Here is a 24293-nt window from a genome sequence, read left to right on the forward strand (position 1 = left end):
TTTTCTTACTAATAAATGGAGATAATATGTTAAAGAAGTTTTCTGAGATTATACAAGTATAATCTTCCTTTTTCAGATTATTCAAATATTCTATTACTTTTTGTGAACTACTAGATTTTCATCATATTGTATAGTTAAGATTTTTTAAGCATCTTCAGCTGAGGTAAGATAATGGTATCAATTAACAGAATCCCTTAAAGAATGACTTTTAAGAATTTATTTTCCCTACGAGCAGACGTACAATTTTTTAAAATAGCCGTAATGTGCCTTTTTGGATTACAAGGCTTTTGAAATCACATTATCATGGTAACTAATACAGGATATAGTTGAAACTATCCTTTTATTCTACTTTCTAAAGGTAAATTTCTGATTAGGTAAAATAGTATAACTATATGAAAATACAATCTATATAAAATCAATTTGGCTCATGTAGCAGATTAATATTGTTTATTAATGTCTATAATATCTATATTAACAGTTGGGTCAAGGACAGAGGTAAAAAGAAACATTTATTAAAGTTGAGGAATTGTGCTTTTCATAAATAAGAAGGCAACATTGTCAGATTTCCTTTACAAATTATTAGTTTATGATCAGGTTTTAAAAGCAAGTAAGTGTAATTTTGTATGTTGTGCTCCTGTAGACAAATAGGATACTTATCCCCTAGCCCTCCATTCCCAGTCCCATTCTTAAAATTAACAGAAAAATAACGATGTTGTTTTAAGTAGAAAAATATAACATGGGGCCTTAAGATAATAAGACACTCAAAAAATGTATATTGAATTGAATGATTATCATCAAAAATGCTAACATCATTTTAACCAGTCTTTTTTTTTTCTCTCTCTCTAGTTATAAATAAAGCAAAGATGTTATCAGCTGGCGTCACAGAGGCAGTTTTGAAATTTCTTAAATCTGAAATGCCCCCGGTTCAGTTCAAACTCCTGGGAACATTAAGAATGTTAATAGATGCACAGGGTAAGAGAAATGCTTTCTCAAGGTGCATTTTTGGTATAATAGTCCTAATGTGCCTCTAGTGGAAAAAGGACCTGTTTTTAGCTTTCAGAATTATGTAATCATAAAGATAAGTAACAAATAAAAGGCAAAAAGATTGGTTTTGGAACCCCATTCATTAATTTCCATGCTAGTTATAATTGACTTTAAATGGAAATTATATTGCATTTCTCTTTATTAGTACATATAATCTGATTTTAGGTTGATTTATTAGTGGTTCTTGAGGGGTTTTTATGTTTGGGAATTTTCTATACCCTTTCTTACCTTGTAAAATTATCAAGTTTCAATACAGTGACAGTCAAAATTTTTTTAAATTTGTTTTGCAAACAGCGAGATCATTTTTCTGTTCACAGAAACAATAATGAAAACCAATCCTTGGAATGAGTTATATTTATTTACTTATTTCTAAATTCTAAACCTTCTCTATATTGATGCCTTAGAGTACTGCTAAAAAGTCTTTGGTACAGTTTTCCAGAGTACTAACAGACTGCCAGGCTGAACCAAAAGAGTATAAAGTTGTTTATTTTGTTTTTGTATAAAAGTCCACAACTGAAAAGAAAATCTCAATAGTCCATCAGATACGGAATATTTTCAGTTCTTGCTTTAATAAAATTGTTGTGTTCTGTTTTTAGACCTGTAATTTTCCTTCACACTCTTCCATCTTTACCAATTATTTTACTCGATTGCCTATCAGTGATTCATTCCCTTGTGGTTTGCCTTCTTTCCTACAGCAGAAGCTGCTGAACAACTGGGAGCGAATGTTAAATTAGTGGCGCGTCTGGTGGAATGGTGCGAAGCCAAAGATCACGCCGGTGTGATGGGGGAGTCAAGCCGACTGCTCTCCGCCCTCATAAGACACAGTAAATCAAAAGTAAGTCCTGGAGGAGACCGCCCACTTATTTATGAAACAGGTTAAACGAAGATGAAAAGAGAAAAGGCATAAAAGTAAAGGTATTCCTTGACTTGTGTAAATCTCCTTCATATAAATAATTGACTTCACCGTAGTAACTATTCCAGCTGGTTGGCCACAGGAATGTTCCTCCCCGTCAGATGCCACCTCTTGGCATCTTTCCCTGCAGCAACAGCAGCTGTTAACTTGGACCTTCCCACTACCTGTCTCACCTGTGGCGCCTAAAATCCCATCCATTTTCACTGACACCAGTGCAGGACCAAGTATATTGTTGACAAGATGGAAAGTATCAAGAAAGTATAGCAAAGTGAACTCCTGTGGTGGTCCCTTTACCTCTTCATCATAACTGCTCCGTCAGGCCCATTTGTTCATTTAACAGTCAACATTTGGGTACGTACAGTGTAAATATTATAAAATATAGTGTGACTTTCAAGAATTAACTGTCCAGTGGGAGGGCAGATATAAAAACAGCATTAAAGCCTCATACTCCAATTCAGATAGAACTTAGAAGACAGAGAGGCCAACTGTCTGGGCATCACAGAAGGGATCATGTTTTCGATGTTAACTGGGGACCTCTCAGGAGGACAGCGGGAAGGGAAGCACAGAAAGGCCTCCACGCAGAGACAGCAGTGTGCCGGTGAGCTCTAAAACAGCATGGTCTGAGACGAAAACTGCAAGTCAAGCAGTATTGCTGGAGCACAGCGTGTAGGGACAGTGGCCAGAGGGGAAGAGAAGAGGGGATCGAGATGAATTATGTGCCAGGTTAAGGCGTATGAATTTATTCCATAGAGAATTAGGAGGCTCCCAAAGGATTGTAAGCACCAGGGTGCCATTATTTGGTTTTCTTTAGAAAGCTGACTCTAGGGCTTACTAAGGGCGAGGAAAACAAAGTTTTTCAAAAATATACATGTGAGATGATAAATAAAGGCCTGAATTAAGGTTTTGGGTTAAGCCATTTGAAATGGCTGGTATTCAACCATTTTGACACAACGAAACAATAGAAGCAGTGAGGATGGAAAAGAAGGATTTGAGAAAGATATGAGTGGCAGGATTGAGAGAATTCAAAAGTGGGGTCCAAGGAGAAGGAGCTCTTAGAGAGAATTCCAGGTTTGGGGCTTAGCACCAGGTGGGGTCATCACGCCATTTATCAAAATAAGAGACTACGGGAAGAACTAACATTCCCTAACCTGCTTACTGCCAAATCACTCTTCTGTCCTTTTCGGGGTCTTTACCTAATTCTTTGCTGCGTTCTGTGAGAATTCTTAACGGTGGTTTCATTTAGGCAAACCTTAATTCTGTTAACTAGATTACAACAAACAGAGCCATGTTTGGGCATCTGAATTTGGAACTCTCAGATACATTCCTGTTACTTGGTGGTGGTTAGGCCAACGAAGACTTGATTAATCCATAATATACCTTAAGTTCACTAACAACTGACAGAATTGTATAACCAAACCATTAGTGGACACAAAATGTGTCCACAGGAAGATACGTTCCATCATCTTAAATAACCAGATCTTGGAACCAAAGCTATTCAAATGCTGTAATACTGAGATCTGAGGGTTTTGAGGCTTTTCTGTGGGTTCCATTATCACAGATTCCCTTTCCCTTATCTAATACCATACTCCCTCCCCACAAAAGTTTTCAAATAAAATACCCATTAAGCATCCATCACCATGTAGGTTCTTAGAAAAGACTTATGAGAAATATGGGATGGTACCTTTCTAGATGTGTGTGCGTGTGTGTGTGTGTGTGTGTGTGTGTGTGTGTGTGTGTAATAAAAAACAATTTGAAATGATATGGGATTACAACTTTATAGTTACATTGTAACTTTTTTACAGTTCAGTACCAGATAGGCTACTTTTTCCTTTACATGTTTCCTACAGTTGAGATTATACTGCTACTAAGAGGCAATAGGAACCTTGATTCATAGACGTTAATGATTAGAATATAAGGTGTGTTATTTGAGCTCTGGATTAGAGTTATGAATTTAAGTTATTTTTAAATTTAACAAACATTAAAGGAATAGATGATTCTGTTTGAACAGCATTTCTCAAAATATGTTCTATCAAGTAATAACTCCAAGAAATGTTCCAAGAAAAAGGGTTTCATGGTCAGAGTAGTTAGGATAATAGTGCATTCCCTTTACTTGCCTTTAGAATTCTGTAGAAGCTCTAAAGAAACTTCCTTAATTTTAGCTATTTAACTGTGGGTCTTTTTTGCAAGAGGCATCTATTAACATTCCACTGGACATACTTTGGAAAATGCTGCTCTGCAGTAAGTTTTTAAAATAATTAAACACTAGGTACAAATTTGTTACATTCCTGTATATCCTTAACCAACTGTTGTGAATCACAGCTCTGTCCTTATGTTATTCTTAAACTTTGAATATTCTACTCCTTTTAAAATACTTTGAATATTCTACTCCTTTTAAAGTCACCCTGAATTCTACCTTAGAGTCCAGTCCTCCAAAAGTTTGCCCTGATTCATGGGGTTTCATGCTGGCTTAGGCCTTTCAGCCATATATGGTGTATCCTTGTGCTTATGCCAATAGGTAAAATTACATCTTCCCTCTAAAGAGTGCCCTAGGCTAGGACTCCTAACCAACTAGCTGGACCTTCTGACTGCAGATATCAAAAACAGAGAAAGAAATATAATTTGCCTCTACAATAGGAATATAAAATTTCCCTCTTATCAAAGTAGGCACTTTTCTTTAACCTGTAAGAGTAAAACATTCTTCATCAGTATCAAGCTAAAAACTTGTTTAAACAAATGTACTTAGTCATTTGCTTATTCATCCAACATTTACTTAAACCTATACTGAGAGCTTTGATGATACAATATTAAAAAAGAAAAATTTTGGTAGGTGATTCAGTAGCTATACCAGCCTACAATCTTATAAATCGATTATCTCAAATTCAAGCCTATCTCAAACCATTCCATTGTAACAACATTGTTATACAATTTTCAACAGAGTCTTCAGCTGGATTTATCTCAACAGTTGAAAGCAAACTGACCATAAATGCTAAATGTGTGAGATTGTTAACATAGATAATTTGCCTTAGTTATATATGTACCAAAATTTACCTTTCCATAAGAAAACTCCTTGAAAAATAGGATTATGAAATAAAATAGTTTCAAACTTTGTAAAGCATTATAAAATATTTCCAAAATTCTTAAAGACTCTCCAGAGACATCTAAGGTTTAGAAGAAATACCCAGAGAAAACAAAACATCTCATTATGTATATCTACAGTTTACTTACTATAAATGAAATGGTTTCAGAGAGGTTAAAGTAATCTCTGGATTATTTTTAGAAGTGTATTGGTTAAAATTATTTTTAATTCTCCAGGTGAACCTTCTTGCTCTATGGAGTGATGCTAATATTCTTTTTTTTTTTTTTCAGTCTTTTTTTTTTAAACATATTTATTGGAGTATAACTGTTTTACAATAGTGTGTTAGTTTTTCCTTTACAACAAAGTGAATCAGTTATATCAGTCTTGAAGTTAAAAATATAACTTTAAAATACATTTATAGAGCCCCTTCAAACCACATTAAATGACTGCCTCTGCTTGGCATGGCATTATGATGAATTCACTGTGTATGCTTTTCCATAGAACACAAATGGTTAAAAACAAGACCTAGTAGTCAAACTGCCTGGATTGAATCTTGGCTTTTTACCATTTAATCACTGTCTCATTTGGGGCAAATTCCATAACTTAATCTAAGCTCCAATTTCTTCATCTATAAACTGGAGATAATATCTAGCTAGTGGGATTTTCTGTGAGGATAAAAATGAGCTACTATCTGTAAGTTGCCCACTGTATAAGTGTTGTCCAGTGTATAGGTGTTTCTCCATACAGGGTAGCTGTCAATAGTAATAATCCTCTTTTGTCATATGACACAAGTACAATGCTTCATTTATCTTTTTTCCTCCATTCTATCGGGCAAAGTGATTCTGTAGAGTAGCTACTCAGTAAGCATTTATTGAAGTAGGAGGAGAGAGGGCAGGCACTTTATTATTATTTTTTTTTTTTTTGCGGTATGCGGGCCTCTCACTGTTGTGGCCTCTCCCGCTGCGGAGCACAGGCTCCGGACGCGCAGGCTCAGCGGCCATGGCTCACGAGCTTAGTTGCTCCGCGGCATGTGGGATCTTCCCGGACCAGGGCACGAACCCGTGTCTCCTGCATCGGCAGGCGGATTCTCCACCACTGCGCCACCAGGGAAGCCCGGCAGGCACTTTAAAGGACAGTACTCAGATATTTGTTCCAGAAAAGTGAGATGGAAAAGAAGCTATGCTTTGATTTAAGGGGTCGGGGTGGGCGGTGGTGATTTTTGGTATTTCTGATGTGCAAGTTTTCTTCATTCATTCATTCCTTTCCCTTCTTTCTACTCCAGTGGGCTTTTGAGGGTGAATCACAAAAGAGAGGATGAAATGACAGTCCAGGAACCTTCGTAGGTGACTGCATATGTATCTTGTGAATCTCTTTTGATCTTTTTTACTCAACAAGCTCCTTTGTGATTTTTATAAAATTCTTTACTAATTTTAAGAATTCTGTATCAGTTTCAAATGAACTGCCTCTGAGTAAGCAGTATAAAGCAGTATATAGTCACCCTCATCCCTTGGTATCTGAGGGGGATTGGGCACCCTCTCAGCTACCAAAATCTGTGAATGCTCAAGTCCCTTATATAAAAATAGCATAGCATTTCCATCTAACCTACGCACATCCCCCTTATACTTTAAATCATCTATAAATAACTTATAATACCTAATACGATGTAAATGCTAGTAGATAGTTGTAAATACTAAATAGTTGCCAGCTCACAGCAAATTCAAGTTCTGCTTTTTGAAACTTTATGAAATCTTTTTCCTCAAATATTTTCAATACATGGTTGGTTGAATCCATGGATGCAGAACCTGAAGATATGGAGGGCTGACTGTATTGGGAGGCTTTCTTTTCATTAGAAAAGGCTTTAAAAGACAGTTTCTCACTTTCTAAAAAAGTTTATGTGAAAAGACATTAAATGCTAGAACACAACTGATGTAAAAACTCAGAACTTAGACTCTATTGATTTAGAATGTTTGCTCACTAAACAAGTTTGGACTCAAAGCAAAGATACTGTCTATAAATAGTTTTCTTAAAAATTTACATAAGGTTGGGCTTCCCTGGTGGCGCAGTGGTTGAGAGTCTGCCTGCCGATGCAGGGGACGCGGGTTCGTGCCCCGGTCCGGGAGGATCCCACGTGCCGCGGAGCGGCTGGGCCCGTGAGCCATGGCCTCTGAGCCTTAACGTCCGGAGCCAGTGCTCCGCAATGGGTGAGGCAACAGCAGTGAGAGGCCCGCGTACCACAAAAAAATAAATAAATAAATAAAATTACATAAGGTAGAAGCATAAAGGAAACCCTTTTTCCAATATTTTAGCAAATTAATTTGAAAATATTTCTAATTACAGTTTTGTACCATTGAAGGTAACTTGGACAGGCTACTTAAAATATTCAGTGCTTACTTCAAATTACTAAAAATAGTGAAAAGTAGTAAAATTACTTTTAAAATCTTTTAAAATTGAGGCTTTCTACTAAATCATATTTAATCCAACAAAACCCTAAGTGAGATGAAGACAAAAATGAGTACTAGAAATAAATGTACCCATTTCTTTCTTTCTAGCCTTTGCTGTATACTTTTATGTGTGTTCTTCATGTAATAACTTTGTAATTATAACAAAAACCTATGAGATGCACACTTACATTGTCTCGCTGTCATAGGCGATGTCTCTGAGATGCAGAGAGAGTCAGTAGTTTGTCACAGTCAGTAGGATTTATTGAGTCTGGAGCCCACTGCCTCTCTGCTGCTGGAGAGGACAGAGCTGTAGGCACCACGAGAAATGAGGGAGACAGAATTTTTATTTAAGTTCTGCTCAAGTCCTTTTGTATGTAATCTAGTTTTGTTAGATCCAACAAAGGTTTTAAAAGGCTGCATACATACATGCATACATGCACACAACATAGGTAAAAAGCTTCACCTGATGCATCTGAAAAAACTGCTGTTATAATAAAAATTTGAAAGGAAGAACTTTTTACATTATTATTCCAAGATTTATTCTCTTTTGTTGATCTCGTGGTAAGTCTTCATTTGGGGCAATGGCACTTTTATTTCTTTGACTTTGTTAGCTTCTGGGATTTTCTGTTCCTTGATATGAACTGCAGTGGTCTTTTTCGCTTAGGTAATTTAAGTTGTCATCTTTTGATGAATTTATTTAAAGCTAAAAGCTTTTTCTGTGAAGAAAAAGAAATTATGGTTAAATGTAATGATTCATAGGGACACTGTCAGAAAACCACTCAACAGTGAATTGACTGATGGTAAAGCAGTTTCTGTATGTTTAAAAGTAAAGTTTATAATTCTGTGATATTAATTTATTGTAGGATGTAATTAAAACCATTGTACAAAGTGGTGGCATCAAGCATCTAGTTACCATGGCAACTAGTGAACATGTAATAATGCAGAATGAAGCCCTTGTTGCTTTGGCACTAATAGCAGCTTTAGAATTGGGTAAGTACCCCAGTGACAAACTTATTTTCTCCTATTTTTATCTTGGATGAAAGGAAGCACAGGAGTGGAATAGAAGTCAGACAGAACCTTGACTAGAAGCATTTTGCCAGTGTGTTTCTGTACCCATCCGGATCTGAGTATATGGAAAATCATGTTCTATAGATTGTGACCGCAGCTGTCCTTTTTGGTTGTTCTTTTGGTAACGTTTTTAGGGTAATGCTTTAAGGTTAGTTTGACTCTTAAGTGATAATACCTCAAAGCTTAGGCACTTAGGGAATACAGAAAACATTTTCAGCAGACCTCACGGAGAAGTGAAACAATACTTAAAATACAACAAGTTCCAGACATCCAGACCTTCTCTTCCATCTCTACTACTGATTCTCTCTTACTAACCTCCTCCTCTCTGACACCACGGTTTCTGTTGCTTTACAGCATTGCCTTCATTCTAAATTCTCACCTTTTGAGTCACTCTTCTGTGTATTTACGTTCAGAATTCCCCCAAAGCAGAGTCTAAATGATGCAGGTAGTTTCTCTCTAGCAGTAGCATTCCTGTTACTCAGAATTCTTCAGGAGAAGCTAGCTCATAGGCATCTAGTTTATGGGTAGCAACTTTGTCTCCGGAACCAAACTCTGATACATAGTCAGCTGGGGACAATCAAAGTCACATGGCCTGTGGTAAGGTCTGAGGTCGCCTTACATAAGGAGGACTATAGACTTAGTAGCGATGTCCTGTTCGGTTCAAAGCCGTTCGGGTAAATACTGTTAACTGATCACCTCAGTTCCCAGTGATGATTTTTGTCCATAATTCTCACACTGGGGCAAGTGGACCCACCAACCCTTATCCCAGGAAGGAGAAGCCGAAAGATAAACATGGTATATCTCCTTCAGTGTCAGATTTACTCAGATTTCAGGTATGAGAGATTTGAATTTTTGTCCTCTTAAGGGGACAGTTAAAACAATTTATAATTTTTTTAAAATCAGGTATAAGTAGGATGTAAAATTTTCTTGAATTCTAAAGATAGAAAACGTCAAGAAAATATATGTGGCTTTGGTCACTAACTTAGGTGAAAGATGCTGTGATTTCCTCCATGGTTTGGGTAGATTATGTGAGTCTGTCCAGAGGTCCAGACACCTTTAAGAGGGGAAGCTATGATGAAGAGGTGAGAGTTGGTGAGGACATTGAATACCAAACGGGGTTCATGGCTTGATTTTTTTAAATGGCTTAAAGTGATAGAGCAATTTCAGAATATCTTTGACTTCCTATCCTGGGGTGAATCTGGTCTTGTGCCCTTCATAACTAGTATCTTCTAAATCGGCTTTAATTTTGTCTGCTTCCTGATAGCTGAGCATTTGCCCGAGTCTGTTTACCTCACCACAGAACTATCTAAAATGACAAAACATAATCATATTTGTTGTTGGTTGATGTCATCTAGTGTTTCCTAGGCTCCTTGAGCCGAAGATTTAAAAATAAGGTCATACTACCTTTTTAATATAAAATATACTTTGAAAACCATATTTTTCCAAATGAGTCCTTACAGGCTTTTAGATATTATTAAGGAATTATTATAAAATTTTTGCATGATAATAGTATTAAAGCAACATTTTAAGAGTCCTTATCCCTTTTCTTTTTTTTTTTTTTGATAATTGTAGATTCACAAGCAGTCGTAGGAAATAATACAGAAAGATCCCTTGTACACTTTGCCCAGTTTTGCCCAGTGGTAACATTTTGCAAAACTAGTGTAACATCCCAACCACTGATACAATGTACCTATCTTATTCATACTTCCCCAGTTTTACTTGTACTTACTTGTGTGTATGTTATATTCAGTTTATCGCCTGTGTAGGTGTATCTGAGCAGTTCTAATACCACAAGGATTCTCCATTTATAACCACATTCACCTACCTCCTACACTGCTCCTAATCCCTGGAAATCACTGATCTGCTTTTCATTTCAAAAATATATAAATGGAATCATATAGTATGTGACCTTATGGAATTGGCTTCTTTTGCTCAGCATAAATTCCTAAAGAGTCATTGATTTGTGTGTTAATAGTTCATTCCTTCTCATTCCTGAATAGTATTTTGTGACATGCAGGTACCACAATTTGTTTAACCATTCACGTATGGAAGGACATCTGGGCTGATTCCACTTGGGGATTTTTAAAAATAAGGCTACAGTGAACATTCATGTATAGGATTTTATGTAAACTTAAATTTTCATTTTTCTAGATAAATGCCTAGGAGTTACTAGATGACTCCTGGGTTGTACGGTAACTTCATGATTGATATTTAGAGAAACTGACAGACTGCTTTTCAGAGTGGCTGAACCATTTTACATTCCCGCCAGCACTGCATAAGTGATCTAATCTGCTCTGTACCCTCACCAATGTTTAGTATTGTCCCTGTTTTTTTCTTTTATTTTAGTCAATCTGATAGTGATATCTCATGTCGTTTTAATTTCCATTTTTCTAATAACTACTGATGATGAACATCTTTATGTGCTTATTTGCCATCTGTATTTATTCCTTGGTGAAATGCCTGTTTAGATCTTTGCCCATTTTCTAAATTGTTTTTAACTATTGAGTTTTGAGGATTATTTATATTCTGAAAGTCCTGTAGTAGTTTTACATTTAACTCTGTGATCCTTTTTGTATTCATATCTGTATAAGATGTGAGGTTTAGGTCAGGGTTTCTTTTTTTTTTTTTTTGCCTATGGATGTAATTGCTCCCGCACCATTTATTGAAAAGGCTGTCTTTCCTCAACTGAATTGATTTTGTACCTTTGTCAAAAATCAGTTGTGCTTATGTGTATGGGTCTACTTCTAGGGTCTTCTTTCAGTTCCTCTGACCTATGTGTCTGTCTCTCCACCAACACCACACTGTCTTGATAACTGTAGCTATACAGTGACCTTCATATCAGGTAGAGGAATTCCTCCCACTTTATTCTTCTTTATCAAGATTGTTTACCTCTTCTAGGGCCTGTGGCTTTCCATATAAATTTTAGTATAAACTTATCTATTTCCTATGGAGAATCCTCTTGGGATTTTGATAGGAATTGCAGAGTCCAATTCTCTTAAAGATACATGCTGCAATACCTGTGGAGGAAATCATGTGATTATAGGATTTGCTCCAAAATAATTTGGGATGGGTTAGAATAAGTGGATAAGACTAGAGATAGAGGATACACAGTTGGCCATGATCATTTTTGAAGATGGTGATAGTACGTAGTGTATCATACTATCTTTTCTGCTTTTGTATATGTTTAACAGCTTTCAAAATAAAGGTTTTTAATTGCCTCATATTGAAAGGAATGTTTTAATATTGAATTTTAAGCCTAAACTCCTGAAATAGCTACTGAAGTTTAGATCTAAATACCCTTTTAACAAGGTCTAAATTTAATATTGTATATCTATGTCATTATTATTTATGAGTCCCTTTTGAAAGGTTTCACATTATCAGTTTCTAGAAAGGGAAGTAGTATTTAGCCAGATTGTACCAGGTTCATACCCAGTGAATATAACTGATACTTCATTTCATGTTCCAGGCACTGCTGAGAAAGATCTAGAAAGTGCTAAACTTGTACAGATTTTACACACACTGCTAGCAGATGAGAGAAGTGCTCCTGAAATCAAATATAATTCCATGGTCCTGATCTGTGCTGTCATGGGATCTGGTACGTATTTCCTCTGTCATTTGATATTCATCAACATATGGTTGACATTAAATATAAAATAATAGTAAATGGTGGCTTTGGGTTTTTAAAGCATTAGAAATTAGTTTATGGAAGATACAGGATTACTTTTACACTGCAAATACTCCCAAAAGATTCTTAATAATGAAAAGTGTTATATAGCAAATATAGGCAAAAGTCAATGTTAAAAAATTAATACCTTTAAGTTTCATTAACCCTAAAATATTTTATATAAAGAACAAATTCTGATTTTGTATACCATGATATTAGCTAAGGAGTTTGTTCAAGAAATCATTGGCATATCTTGTTATACATTTCATGGACCACTTGAAAAGAACATGTATGCTGCTGTTATCGAGTGGTGAGTTCTCTAAATGTCAATTCGATCCTTTTGTTTGGTAATGGTGTTTCTGTATTCTTGCTGATTTTCTACTCGGTCTGTCAATTATTGAGAGAGGGGTGTTGAAGTCTCCAGCTATTATTGTTGATGTGTCTGTATCTCCCTTCCGTTCTATCAGGTTTTGCTTCATATATTTTGGAGCTCAGTTGGCAGGTGCATACACCCTTCCTAGTGGATTTACCTTTCTATCGTTATGTAATGTTCCTCTCTGTCTCTGGTAGTTTTCTTTGCTCTGAGGTCTACTTTATCTGATATTAATATAGCTACTCCTACTTTCTTTTGAATAACATTCACATGATCTTTTTCTACCCTTTCAGATTCAATCTGCGGTATCTTGTATTTGAAGTGTAGGCAGCATATTGTTGGGTCATGTCTTTTAATCCACTCTGTCATCCCCCCACCTTTTTCTTTAATGCTTAAAGATTACATAATTTCATCCACAAAGTTGGTTATCATTAGTATTACTACCATTTGTTAGACGAGGAAGCCAAGATTGAAGGAAGTAAGCAGGGACATTGCAGTGGTGCTGGCTGAGGAGTGGTGAACGTAAATTGTCCTGTCTGGTTAGTGACCGGTACTTTCAAGGCGATGGTAACAGCCAAATGGTGGGCAAGTAGAGGGGGTGGGTGTCAGGAAGGCACCTCTGGTAGTGAGCCTTGATGGGCAGAGCTGGGTTTCTAGGTGGACTTTTCTGTGCACACACCAAGGGTGGATATGTCTCCCGGGGCAGGCTCACCTTATCCAAGTACAAAACCAGAATGGTAGTTTACTTATACATAATGAGAAGTATGCCTGCCACTGATCTCAGAACACCCCAAGTGCACACGTCTGGCTCATTGACTCCTTCAGGGCAGACAGGCATCAAGGGTTGATAAGCTTTGATCAGAACAAGGAGAATTAAGTGGATGGACTGTGTAATGGCATCAGGTCAAAGTGGTTTGATGCATCTGTCTCTGCAGTTGCATCAGCTTTGCTAAAGGAACTGGAAGCATGGAATCCCTTGGCTTGAGGCTCCATCTCTGTGGATGTTGCTGGTATGGCTCTGTCTGCATTACCCACAGTAGTGTTTTCTGTTCTCTGCTGCTGTACTGACGAAATGCCCCAGTAACCTCTGCTTTGCTGGCATTCTTTGAGGTAATTGTTGAGACTTTCCACAAATCCTGCTCGGGCACCCCCTCAAATGTTAAAATTCTCCTCTACAAAGAGTGCATCCAGGGCTTCCCTGGTGGCGCGGTGGTTGAGAGTCTGCCTGCCAACGCAGGGGACGCGGGTTCGTGCCCCGGTCCGGGAGGATCCCACGTGCCGCGGAGCGGCTGGGCCCGTGAGCCATGGCCGCTGAGCCTGTGCCCGGAGCCTGTGCCCCGCAACGGGAGAGGCCACAGCAGTGAGAGGCCCGTGTACCGCAAAAAAAAAAAGAGAGTGCATCCATTCTCAATTTGACCAATAAATAAATGGTCAAGACACTCTTGTATTAAGTCTTTAGTTAAGGAAGTATTTCCTTTGGTTATTTTCTGAATTTTTCCAGGGCCAGTATTTTTAGTGATGCACTGTTAGAGAAAAATAGAAATATTATTTGGGTAACTGGTAAGATTTTTTTTTTTTTTTTTTTTACTGTAATATGATACCCAAGTTGGAGAGCAGTGGGAAACAAAAAGTTTGTGTGTTGTTTAATCAGTAAGCAAAAATCATTTACTATTTCTTTGGGTTTTTTATTATTGTTGCAGTTTTTAATATTTATTCCATTTATTTAAATTAATTTTAAAAAGTTCACCCATTTCTCCCAACCCCAATCTCTGCCCCCTGCAACCACCAATCTACTCTCTGTATCTATGAACTTGGTTTTTAGATTCCACATATAAGAGAGATCATATGGTATTTGTCTTTCTCTGTCTTATTTCACTTAGAATAATGCCCTCAAGGTCCAGCCGTATTGTCACAAATGGCAAGATTTCATTCTTTTTATGGCTGAATAGTATTCCATTATATACACACACCATAATTTCTTTACTCATTCACGTATCCATAGACATGTAAGTTGCTGCCGTATCTTGGCTTTTTTCTAAGTAATGCTGCAATGAACATGGGGTGCATATGTCTTTTCAAATTAGTGATATTTCCTATGTATACATTTAGAACCACATTAGTGTTATAATTTTTGTTTTCAACCATCAAACATAATCCAGAAACTTGAGAAAAGGAAAGCCTGTTGTATTTACCTATATGTATTTGCTATATCTGTTCTTTCTGATGTTCCAAAATTCCTTTTTTTCCCCTTTCTGTTTAGAGAGCTTCCTTTAGCCATTCTTTTAGGTTAGGTCTGTTTGTGACAAATTCTCATTTCCTTTATTATTCCTTATTTATTCATTTTCATTGAGAATATCTTGATTTCTTCTTCATTTCTGAAAAATATTTTCTCTGTGTATAGAATTCTGGGTTGACAGTTCTTTTCTTTAAAAACATGAAAAATGTTGTGCCACTTTCTTCTGGCCTCCATAGTTTCTTATGAGAAATCCACTGTCTCACTGCTTGTTTTTTCCCTTGTAGGTAAGGTGTCATTTCTGTCTCAAGACTTTTTTCTCTTAGTTTTCAAAAGTTTGAATATGATGTGTCTTGGCATCGATTTCTTTAGGATTATCCTGTTTAGGGCTTGCTCGGCTTCTTGAATCTGTAGGCTTATGTCTTTTGCTAAATTTGGGAAGTTTTTAACCATGTTCCTTCAGGTACTTTTTCAGTCCCACTTCATTTCTCTTCTCCTTCAAGGCCTCTAATGACATAAATGTGAGCTCTTTAGTTATATCCCACAAGTCCCTGAGGTTTTGTTCATTTTTTTTCCAGTTTATTATCTCTCCATTGTTCAGGTGGGGTAATTTGTATTGCTTTAAGTTCACTGATTATTTCTTCTGTCTTCTCCATTCTGTTGTTGAGCCTATCAAGCTTTTTGTTGCAGGTACTATAGTTTTGAGTTCTAAAATTTCTTTTCTTTATATCTTCTGTTTCCTTGCTGTGATCTCATTTGTTTCAAGCATGTTCATAATTGTTCAGGCATTTTCTTAATGTAAAATATACATATAATTTGCCATTTGAACCATTTTTAAGTGTACAGTTCAGTGGATTAAGTACATTCACATCACTGTGCAACCATCCCCACCATTCATCTCCAGACGTTTTTCTTCTTTCCAAACTGAAACTCCATACTCTTTAAACAGTAACTCCCTAATCACCCATCTCCCCAGCTTTTGGCAACCACTATTTTATTTTCTCTCTTTATGAATTTGACTACTCTTGGTACCCCACGTAAGTGGAATCATACAATATTTTTCCTTTTGTGTCTGGCTTATTTCCCTTAGCATAATGTCTTCAAGGCTCATCTACGTTGTAGCATGTGTCAGAATTCCATTCCTTCTTAAGGCTGAATAATGTTCCATTGTTTGTATATATTACATTTGTTTATCCATTCATCCATCAGTGGACATTTGGGTTATTTTCACCTTTTGGCTATTGTGAATAATGCCACTGTGACCATGAATGCACAAATATCTGTTTGAGTTCCTACTTTCAGTTATTTTGCTTATATACACAGAAGTGGAGTTGCTAGATAATACAGTAATTCTGTGTTTAATTTTTTGAGGAACCACTGTACTGTTTTCCACAGTGTCTTCACCATTTTACATTTCCACCAGAGGTGCACATGGGTTCCAGTTTCTACATCCTCGCTAATATTTGTTATTTGTTTTGATAATAGCCATCCTAATGGTTGTCAGGTGGCATCTTATTGTAGTTTTGATTTGCATTCCCCTGGTGATTAGTGATGTTGGGGATCTTTTCATTTGCTTATTGGCCATTTGTATATCTTATCCTCTTTGGTGATATGTTTATTCAAGTCCTTTGCCCATTTTTTATTTGGGTTGTTTTTTATTGTTGACTTGGAAAAGTTCTCCATATGTTCTGTGTATTAAATGCTTATTGGATATATATGGTTTGCACGTATTTTCTCCTATTCCAAGAGTTGCCTTTTCACTGTTGTGTCCTTTGATACACAGAAGTTTTTAATTTTGGTAAAGTCCAGTTTATCTATTTCTCCTTTTGTTGCCTGTGCTTTTCATGCATATCCAAAAGATCATTACTAAACTCAATGTCATGAAGTCTTCTCCCTATGTTTTCTTTCAGAATCTTACAGTTTTAGCTCTTATGTTCAAGTCTTTGATCTATTTTGAGTTAACTTTTGTATGTGATGTAAGGTAAGGGCCCAACCTCATTTTTCTCCTGTGGATATTACCAGCACCATTTGTTGAAAAGACTGTCCTTTTGTCATTGAATGGTCTTGACACCCATGTCAAAAATTATTTGACCCTATATGTGAGGGCTTATTTCTGGGCTTTCTATTCTATTCTGTTAATCTCTCTGTCTTTATATCAGCACCACACTGTTTTTGATTATTGTAGCTTTGTAGTAAGTTTTGAAATTAGGATGTGTAAGAACTCCAACTTCATTCTTTTTCAAGATTGTTTTAGATATCTGGAGTCCCTTGAGATTCCGTCTGAATTTTAAAATGGATTTTTCTATTTCTGCTAAAAACGTTGGTTCTGGTTTCATTCTTTGTATTTTTTAGCCTTTCCACTATGTTTATTTTTATTTTATTACATTGTAATGAAGCTGATTATTTTTATTATTAGTTTTACCATTCTATTAGTGAATGTCTTATTTTTTAAAATTTTTATTTTATATTGGAGTATAGTTGATTAACAATGTTGTGTTAGTTTCAGGTGTACAGCAGTATGAGTCAGTTATACATGTACATGTATCTATTCTTTTTCAAATTTTTTTCCCATTTAGGTGATTACAGGGTATTGAGCAGAGTTCCCTGTGCTGTACACTAGGTCCTTGTTGGTTATCTATTTTATATATAGTTGTGTGTATATGTCAATCCCAAACTCCCAATCTGTCCCACCCCCCCTCCCACCCGGTAACCATAAGTTCATTCTCTAAGTCTGTGAGTCTGTTTCTGTTTTGTAAATAAGTTCATTTGTATCTTTTTTTCTTTAGATTCTGCATATAAGCGATATCATATGACATTTGTCTTTCTCTGTCTTATTTCACTTAGTATGATAATCTCCAGTCCATCCATATTGCTGCAAATGGCATTATTTCATTCTTCTTAATGGCTGAGTAATATTCCACCATATATATATGTACCACATCTTCTTTATCCATTCATCTGTCAGTGGACATTTAGGTTGTGCTACATCTTGGCTATTGTAAACAGCGCTGTGGTGAAAATCAGGGTGTGTGTATCCTTTCGGACCATGTGTTTCTCCAGATATATGCCCCGGACTGGGATTACTGGATCATATGGTAGCTCTATGTTTAGTTTCTTAAGGAACCTCCATGCTGTTCTCCATACTGGCTATACAAATTTACATTCCCACCAACAGTATAGGAGGGTTCCCGTCTCTCTACACCCTCTCCAGCATTTATTATTTGTAGACTTTTTGATGATGGCCATTCTGACTGTTGTGAGGTGGAATCTCATTGCAGTTTTGATTTGCATTTCTCTAATAATTAGCGATGTTGAGCATCTTTTCATGTGCCACTTGGTCATCTGTATATCATCTTTGGAGAAGTGTCTATTTCGGTCTTCTGCCCATTTTTTGATTGGGTTACTTTTTTTTTATATTGAGCCACATGAGCTATTCGTACATTTTGGAGACTAATCCTTTGTCAGTCGCATCGTTTGAAAATATTTTCTCCCATTCTGTGGGTTGTCTTTTCGCTTTGTTTATGGTTTCCTTTGCTGTGCAAAAGCTTTTGAGTTTAATTAGGTCCAATTTGTTTATTTTTGTTTTGATTTCCATTACTCTAGGATATGGGTTGAAAAAGATATTGCTGTGATTTATGTCAAAGGGTGTTCTCTGCCTATGTTTTCCTCTAAGAGTTTTATAGTATCCAGTCTTACATTTAGGTCTTTAATCCATTTTGAGTTTATTTTTGTGTATGGTGTTAAAGGATGTTCTAATTTCATTTTTTTACATGTAGCTGTCCAGTTTTCTCAGCACCATTTATTGAAGAGACTGTCTTTTCTCCATTGTATAGTGTTGCCTTCTTTGTCATAGATTAATTGACCATACATGCGTGGGTTTATTTCTGGGCTTTCTATCCTGTTCCATTGATCTATATTTCTGTTTTTGTGCCGGTACCATACTGTTTTGATGACTGTAGCTTTATGGTTTAGTCTGAAGTCAGGGAGCCTGATTCCTCCAGCTCCATTGTTGCTTCTCAAGATTGCTTTGGCTATTTGGGGTTTTTTATGTCTCCAAACAGATTTTTAGATTTTTTTGTTCTAGTTCTGTGAAAAATGCCATTGGTAATTTGATAGGAATTGCATTGAATTTGTAGACTGCCTTGAGTAGTATCATCATTTTGACAATATTGATTCTTCCAATCCAAGAACACTGTACAGTATATCTGTCCATCTGTGTCATCTTCGATTTATTTCATCAGTGTCTTATAGTTTTCAGAGTACAGGTCTTTTGCCTTCTTAGGTAAGTTTATTCCTATGTATTTTATTCTTTTTGATGAGATGGTAAATGGGACTGTTTCTTTCATTTCTCTTTCTGATCTTTTGTTGTTAATGTATAGAAATGCAACAGATTTCTGTGTATTAATTTTGTATCCTACAGCTTTACCAAATTCACTGATGAGCTACTTGTCTTGTTCCTGATCTTAGAGGAAATGCTTTCAGCTTTTCACCATTAAGTATGATGTTAGCTGTAGGTTTGTCATATATGGCCTTTATTATGCCCACTTTGTAGAGAGTTTTTATCATAAAAGGGTGTTGAATTTTGTCAAAATTTTTTCTGCATCTATTGAGATGATCATATGGTTTTTATTCTATTTTTTGATGTGGTGTATCACAGTGATTGATCTGCATATATTGAAGAAAACTTGCATCCCTGGGATAAATCCCACTTGATCATGGTGTGTGATCCTTTTAATGTATTGTTGGATTTGGTTTGCTAGTGTTTTGTTGACGATTTTTGCATCTCCATTCATCAATGATATTGGCCTATAACTTTCTTTTTTTGTGGTATCTTTGTTTGGTTTTGGTAGCAGGGTGATGGTGGCCTCATAGAATGAGTTTGGGATTGTTCCTTCCTCTGTGACTTTATTGGAATAGTTTCAGAAAGATAAGTGTTAAATCTTCTCTAAACATTTGGTAGAATTTGCCTGTGAAGCCATCTGGTCCGGGACTTTTGTTTGTTGGGAGTTTTTTAATCATAGCCTCCATTTCAGTAATTGGTCTGTTCATATTTTCTGTTTCTTCCTGGTTCAGTCTTGGGAGATTGCACCTTTCTAAGAATTTGTCCATTTCTTTGGGGTTGTCCATTTTATTGGCATATAGTTGCTTGTAGTAGTCTCTTATGATCCTTTGATTTTCTGTGGTGTCCATTGTAACTTCTCCTTTTTCGTTTCTAATTTTATTGATTTCAGCCCACTCCCCTGTTTTTTCTCGATGAATCTGGCTAAAGGTTTATCAATTTTGTTTATCTTTTCAAAGAACCAGCTTTTAGTTTCCTTGATCTTTTTTTTTTTATCATTTTCTTTGTCTCTATTACATTTATTTCTGCTCTGCTCTTTATGATTTCTTTCCTTCTACTAACTTTGGGTTTTGTTACTTCTTCTTTCTCTAGTTGCTTTAAGCGTAAGGTTCGGTTGTTTGTTTGAGATTTTTCTTATTTCCTGAGGTAAGATTGTATTGCTGTAAACTTCCTTCTTAGGACTGCTTTTGCTGTGTCCCATGTTTTGGACTGTTGTGTTTTTGTTGTCATTTACCTCTAGGTATTTTATGATTTCCTCTTTGATTTCTTCAGTGATTCATTGGTTGTTTAGTGGCATATTGTTTAGCCTCCAGATGTCGTGTTTTTTTTACAGTTTTTTTCTTGTAGTTAATTTCAAATCTCATAGCATTTTGGTTAGAAAATTTGCTTGATAAGATTTCAATTTTCTTAAATTTACCGAGGCTCGCTTTGTGGCCCAACATGTGATCAGTCCTGGAGAATGTTCCATGTGCACTTGAGAAGACTGTGTATTCTGCTGCTTTTGGATGGAATGCTCTATAAATATCAATTAAGTCCATCTGGTCTGATGTGTCATTTAAGGCCTGTGTTTCCTTATTGATTTTTCTGTCTGGATGCTCTGTCCATTGATGAAAGTGGGGTGTTAAGGGTCCCCCACTGTTACTGTGTTACTGTCAGTTTCTCCTTTTATGGCTGTTAGTATTTGCCTTTAAGGTGCTCCTGTGTTGGGTGCATATATATTTACAATTGTTATATCTCCTTGGATTGATCCCTTGATCAATTAATCATTAATTACATAGTGTCCTTCTTTGTCTCTTGAAACAGTATTTTAAACTCTATTTTGTCTGATATGAGTATTGCTACTCCAGCTGGTTCTGGTTTTATACCTCAGTTTTATCAAAATAAACACATCAGTTTGAGGGATGCTAATTACATTAAACTTACTGGACTTAAGAGGAATCCTGTATTTTACTGTAACTGAAGTTAAATAGAGCAAGGAAACCAGAAAGAGGAAGATAGTAGGCTCCTTTTTAGATTTCCTATCACAGAAATTTGTTGACAGGATGTGAGGTAATGACCTTTTTGCCACAAAATTAATTTGAAATAGATCTAAGATTTTTCTGTAAGTATTGGACTTCATATTTGAACCAATGATAGGGTTAAGTAAGGAGTGTATAACTGAACTTTGAGATCATACAATGAGCTGTGTTTTAATTATAACTCATTACTTTAATCAACCTTTGACTGTAGAACTTGACATCTGATTTATTTTTATATTATCCTAACATCTCTAAAAAAGACATTTCTAGGCTACTGCTGTGTCTTTTTCCAGAATTGTTCCTAGTTTTATAACTAACTCGGTATCATTTAAATAAGCATTTTGGGTTTATGTTTTAGGTTGAGTGTATAGTAAGAAAGATTAGAACGACCTAATAGAAGCATATCTGTTGCCTTGTTTTTGTCTTCCAGAATCTCTACACAAGGAAGTACAGGATTTGGCCTTTCTAGATGTTGTATCCAAACTTCGCAGTCATGAGAACAAAAGTGTTGCTCAACAGGCCTCTCTCACAGAGCAGAGACTTGCTGTGGAAAGCTGAGAACTACCCCTCCCTGATACACCTCTCATTTCCCCTTTGTCCTCCATCCAGCTGCCTCTTCTGCTTCATTCTCTTCCATATCACTTGTGCATGCGTGTAATGTTCCAATGCCAATTGAAGAACTGCTGTAGGTACCTGCCCAATAAGATTTCTAAACCCATAGTTAGTTAGTTAGTTAGTTGGTTTGAACATGAATTTGTCAAAAACAAGTCTCCACCCCATAACTGTTTCCTTGTATTCCTGTTGCTTGAGCTACATTAAGTAGAATGTGCATGTTGTAGTCCTATGATGATGACGTAAACTTGGTACTACACAGTGACTTGCTCCTCATCCTTGGTAGACTACATAATAATGTACTGGTAAATTAGAAACAAATGAGAATGCAGCAGGATCTGGCTAGCTTATGAACGATGGCACTGAATAGTAAAAATAGCTCCATTTATTGGTGCTTGGAAAGCACAGTGACCAAAAAACCTGTATGGCTGCTTATTCATTAGTCTTACCTACTAATGTCAAACCCATGGTACCTAGAGTTAAATAAAGTCCAATGCTCTCGCTCTTTACCCTCTGGTTTCTTCTTCTTCCTTTGTAGACTCTTGAAACTGCCACAAACTTGGCAAGACTTCCTAAGGTTTTTTTATGTCGTATTTAATTGGCCGTCATCAGTAGCCGATGTTGAAAACTTTAGTAGTTTTCAGCATGAAACTGAGGGGTTGAAGAATATTACACTAGTACATCTTGGGTTTTGCCTGTATTTTAGATTCTGATATATGTACAGTTTCACCTCAGAATTTCTTCCATCAGTTGAATAACATTGTTCAACACATGTCTTTAAAAGTCACTTGGCATTTGTTTTCAACTGAGAAAGTTGAGTACGGCTCTTTAGAAAATGGATTTTTTTTTTTTTTCTGTTTTTCACCATTCAGCTTGAAAGCAAGAAGTTTCCTTGGTCTTTTAGCCCTTTTAAATTTTATATGAGAACTAGCAGGGCATATGAAAAAAAGATTAAGAAATGTTTGTCTAGACTAAATAAAGGAAGCAGGTCCTAAAAGCCATAGTAGCCAGTCCAGTTCATTCTGCACATGGCCTCATCCCAGTAGCTGTTAGAGTTTCCCACCTCCACTTTCCACAGAGCACTGCACTGGATCTTACAGCCTATCGGAAAGTGACAGTGCCAAGTGCCAAGACTCAAGAGGTCAGAAGCCCCCTTGGCAGAATGTAGTACACTCTTCACTGCTACCACCACACCAAATGGGTCTTAGAGCTTTGAAACACATGAACATCGCTGTGACATACCTGCCTTTTCCGAATGCCCGTGTGTGACAAATACTGGCTGAAAGGTAAGGTGGGCTCCTTGCTCTCCAAAATTGATGCTGCGCATCTCTGTGGGGTGATCGAAGTTGGACTTTTGGCTCTGAAATAGCTGTAATTCAAGAAAGTTAAAACCCCAGTGAAGGTAAAGAACTTTTTGAGTGACTGTTCCCTTTGATGTCCAAGAAAAGGACGATTATTGTGAGTGCTTATGCTACATTTACTGTAAGAATGATCTTGTTCATTGTCTTCTCCTGGGCTGGATAGTGGACTATATTTTATTTTAGATTTTGAAAGACATCTGTAATGTTGCATAAAAGGCTGTCCATATTAATAACTAAATAAACAGTATATAAACTGTCGTGACATCATTTGGTTTATTTGTATATTTTACTTCTATTTCCAGCTCCTAGAACAGTGTCTCCTCATTGTTGGTGCTCAGTAAGTATTTGTTGAATGAATCCCTACTTCCATGAAACTTCCAGACTGCCTGAACTATTTCTAGATAGACTGATAGAGAAATTGAGATGTAGGTATTTGTCTGACTTCAAAGAATTTTTCTTTTTTGATAGTAGGATCTGTCTGTATTGAAAAGCATTATATAGAAAACCTCGGAACAGAAGCATCCAAAAAGCACGGACTTGAGAAAAAGTACTGTCTGGGCCAGCTGCCAGCAATCAATTTGCTGATATGCTAAGAACTCTCATCTTCAGCAAAACAAAATGCAATTCAAATCACCAGTTGTAAAAAAAAAAAAAAAAAAAATCACCAGTTGTTCTGTGGCGTGACCAGACCAGAGGCTGTGCCATGGCAGTGGGTGGGAGTCCACAGACAATACCATCCCTCTCCTACTACTTGGTCCTAGTTTTAGAGACCACCCTTACGTTAGTTTGCTACTCACTAAGAGTGCCTTCTAAGGGAAGGATGGGAGGAGCTGCTCAACAAAGCTTTCCTTACCACTTTGTGCCAGGACTAGAGCATAGATGAAAAGCAAAAAGGCCAGAACTTAGAGGGAAGAAGATGTCTGCGTGAAATGCACTGGAATGTCCTCCTTTCCTCCCTCCCAGTCCCATTAGCTCCTTGGAATCTTGCTAACCACCCACCCAGAGTGTAACTTCACTGTGCTCAAAGCAAAGTTGATTAAATACTGGCCCATAATCCTGTGTCTTTCTTGATAAAACATGCTTTGAGCATACTACCTGATAACAGTGGAGATGTGGAACAAAATTTTTCAGTTCTAATACAATTTCCTCTT

The 24293-nt window shown here is 36.6% G+C and overlaps 1 protein-coding gene across 11 annotated transcripts in view; it reads left to right on the plus strand.

Annotated features, from left to right (window-relative positions):
• RAP1GDS1 (Rap1 GTPase-GDP dissociation stimulator 1) overlaps window positions 1-23400 on the plus strand; it is a 157066-nt gene extending 133666 nt beyond the window's left edge. For 6 of the 11 annotated variants that reach the window (XM_059065888.2, XM_067035533.1, XM_059065891.2 and 3 more), the window contains 5 exons: window positions 847-972; window positions 1740-1879; window positions 8338-8464; window positions 12009-12137; window positions 21600-23400. In XM_059065888.2, coding sequence (XP_058921871.1) covers window positions 847-972; window positions 1740-1879; window positions 8338-8464; window positions 12009-12137; window positions 21600-21727 — 650 coding nt within the window. In that variant the 3' untranslated portion in view covers window positions 21728-23400. The remainder of the gene's footprint in view (window positions 1-846; window positions 973-1739; window positions 1880-8337; window positions 8465-12008; window positions 12138-21599) is intronic. The other 5 variants (XM_067035531.1, XM_067035535.1, XM_059065887.2 and 2 more) reach the window with 1 other exon arrangement.
• The last annotated feature ends 893 nt before the right edge of the window (window positions 23401-24293 follow it).

The sequence above is a fragment of the Kogia breviceps genome, chromosome 6, assembly GCF_026419965.1.
Source record: "Kogia breviceps isolate mKogBre1 chromosome 6, mKogBre1 haplotype 1, whole genome shotgun sequence".
Lineage (NCBI taxonomy): Eukaryota > Metazoa > Chordata > Mammalia > Artiodactyla > Physeteridae > Kogia > Kogia breviceps.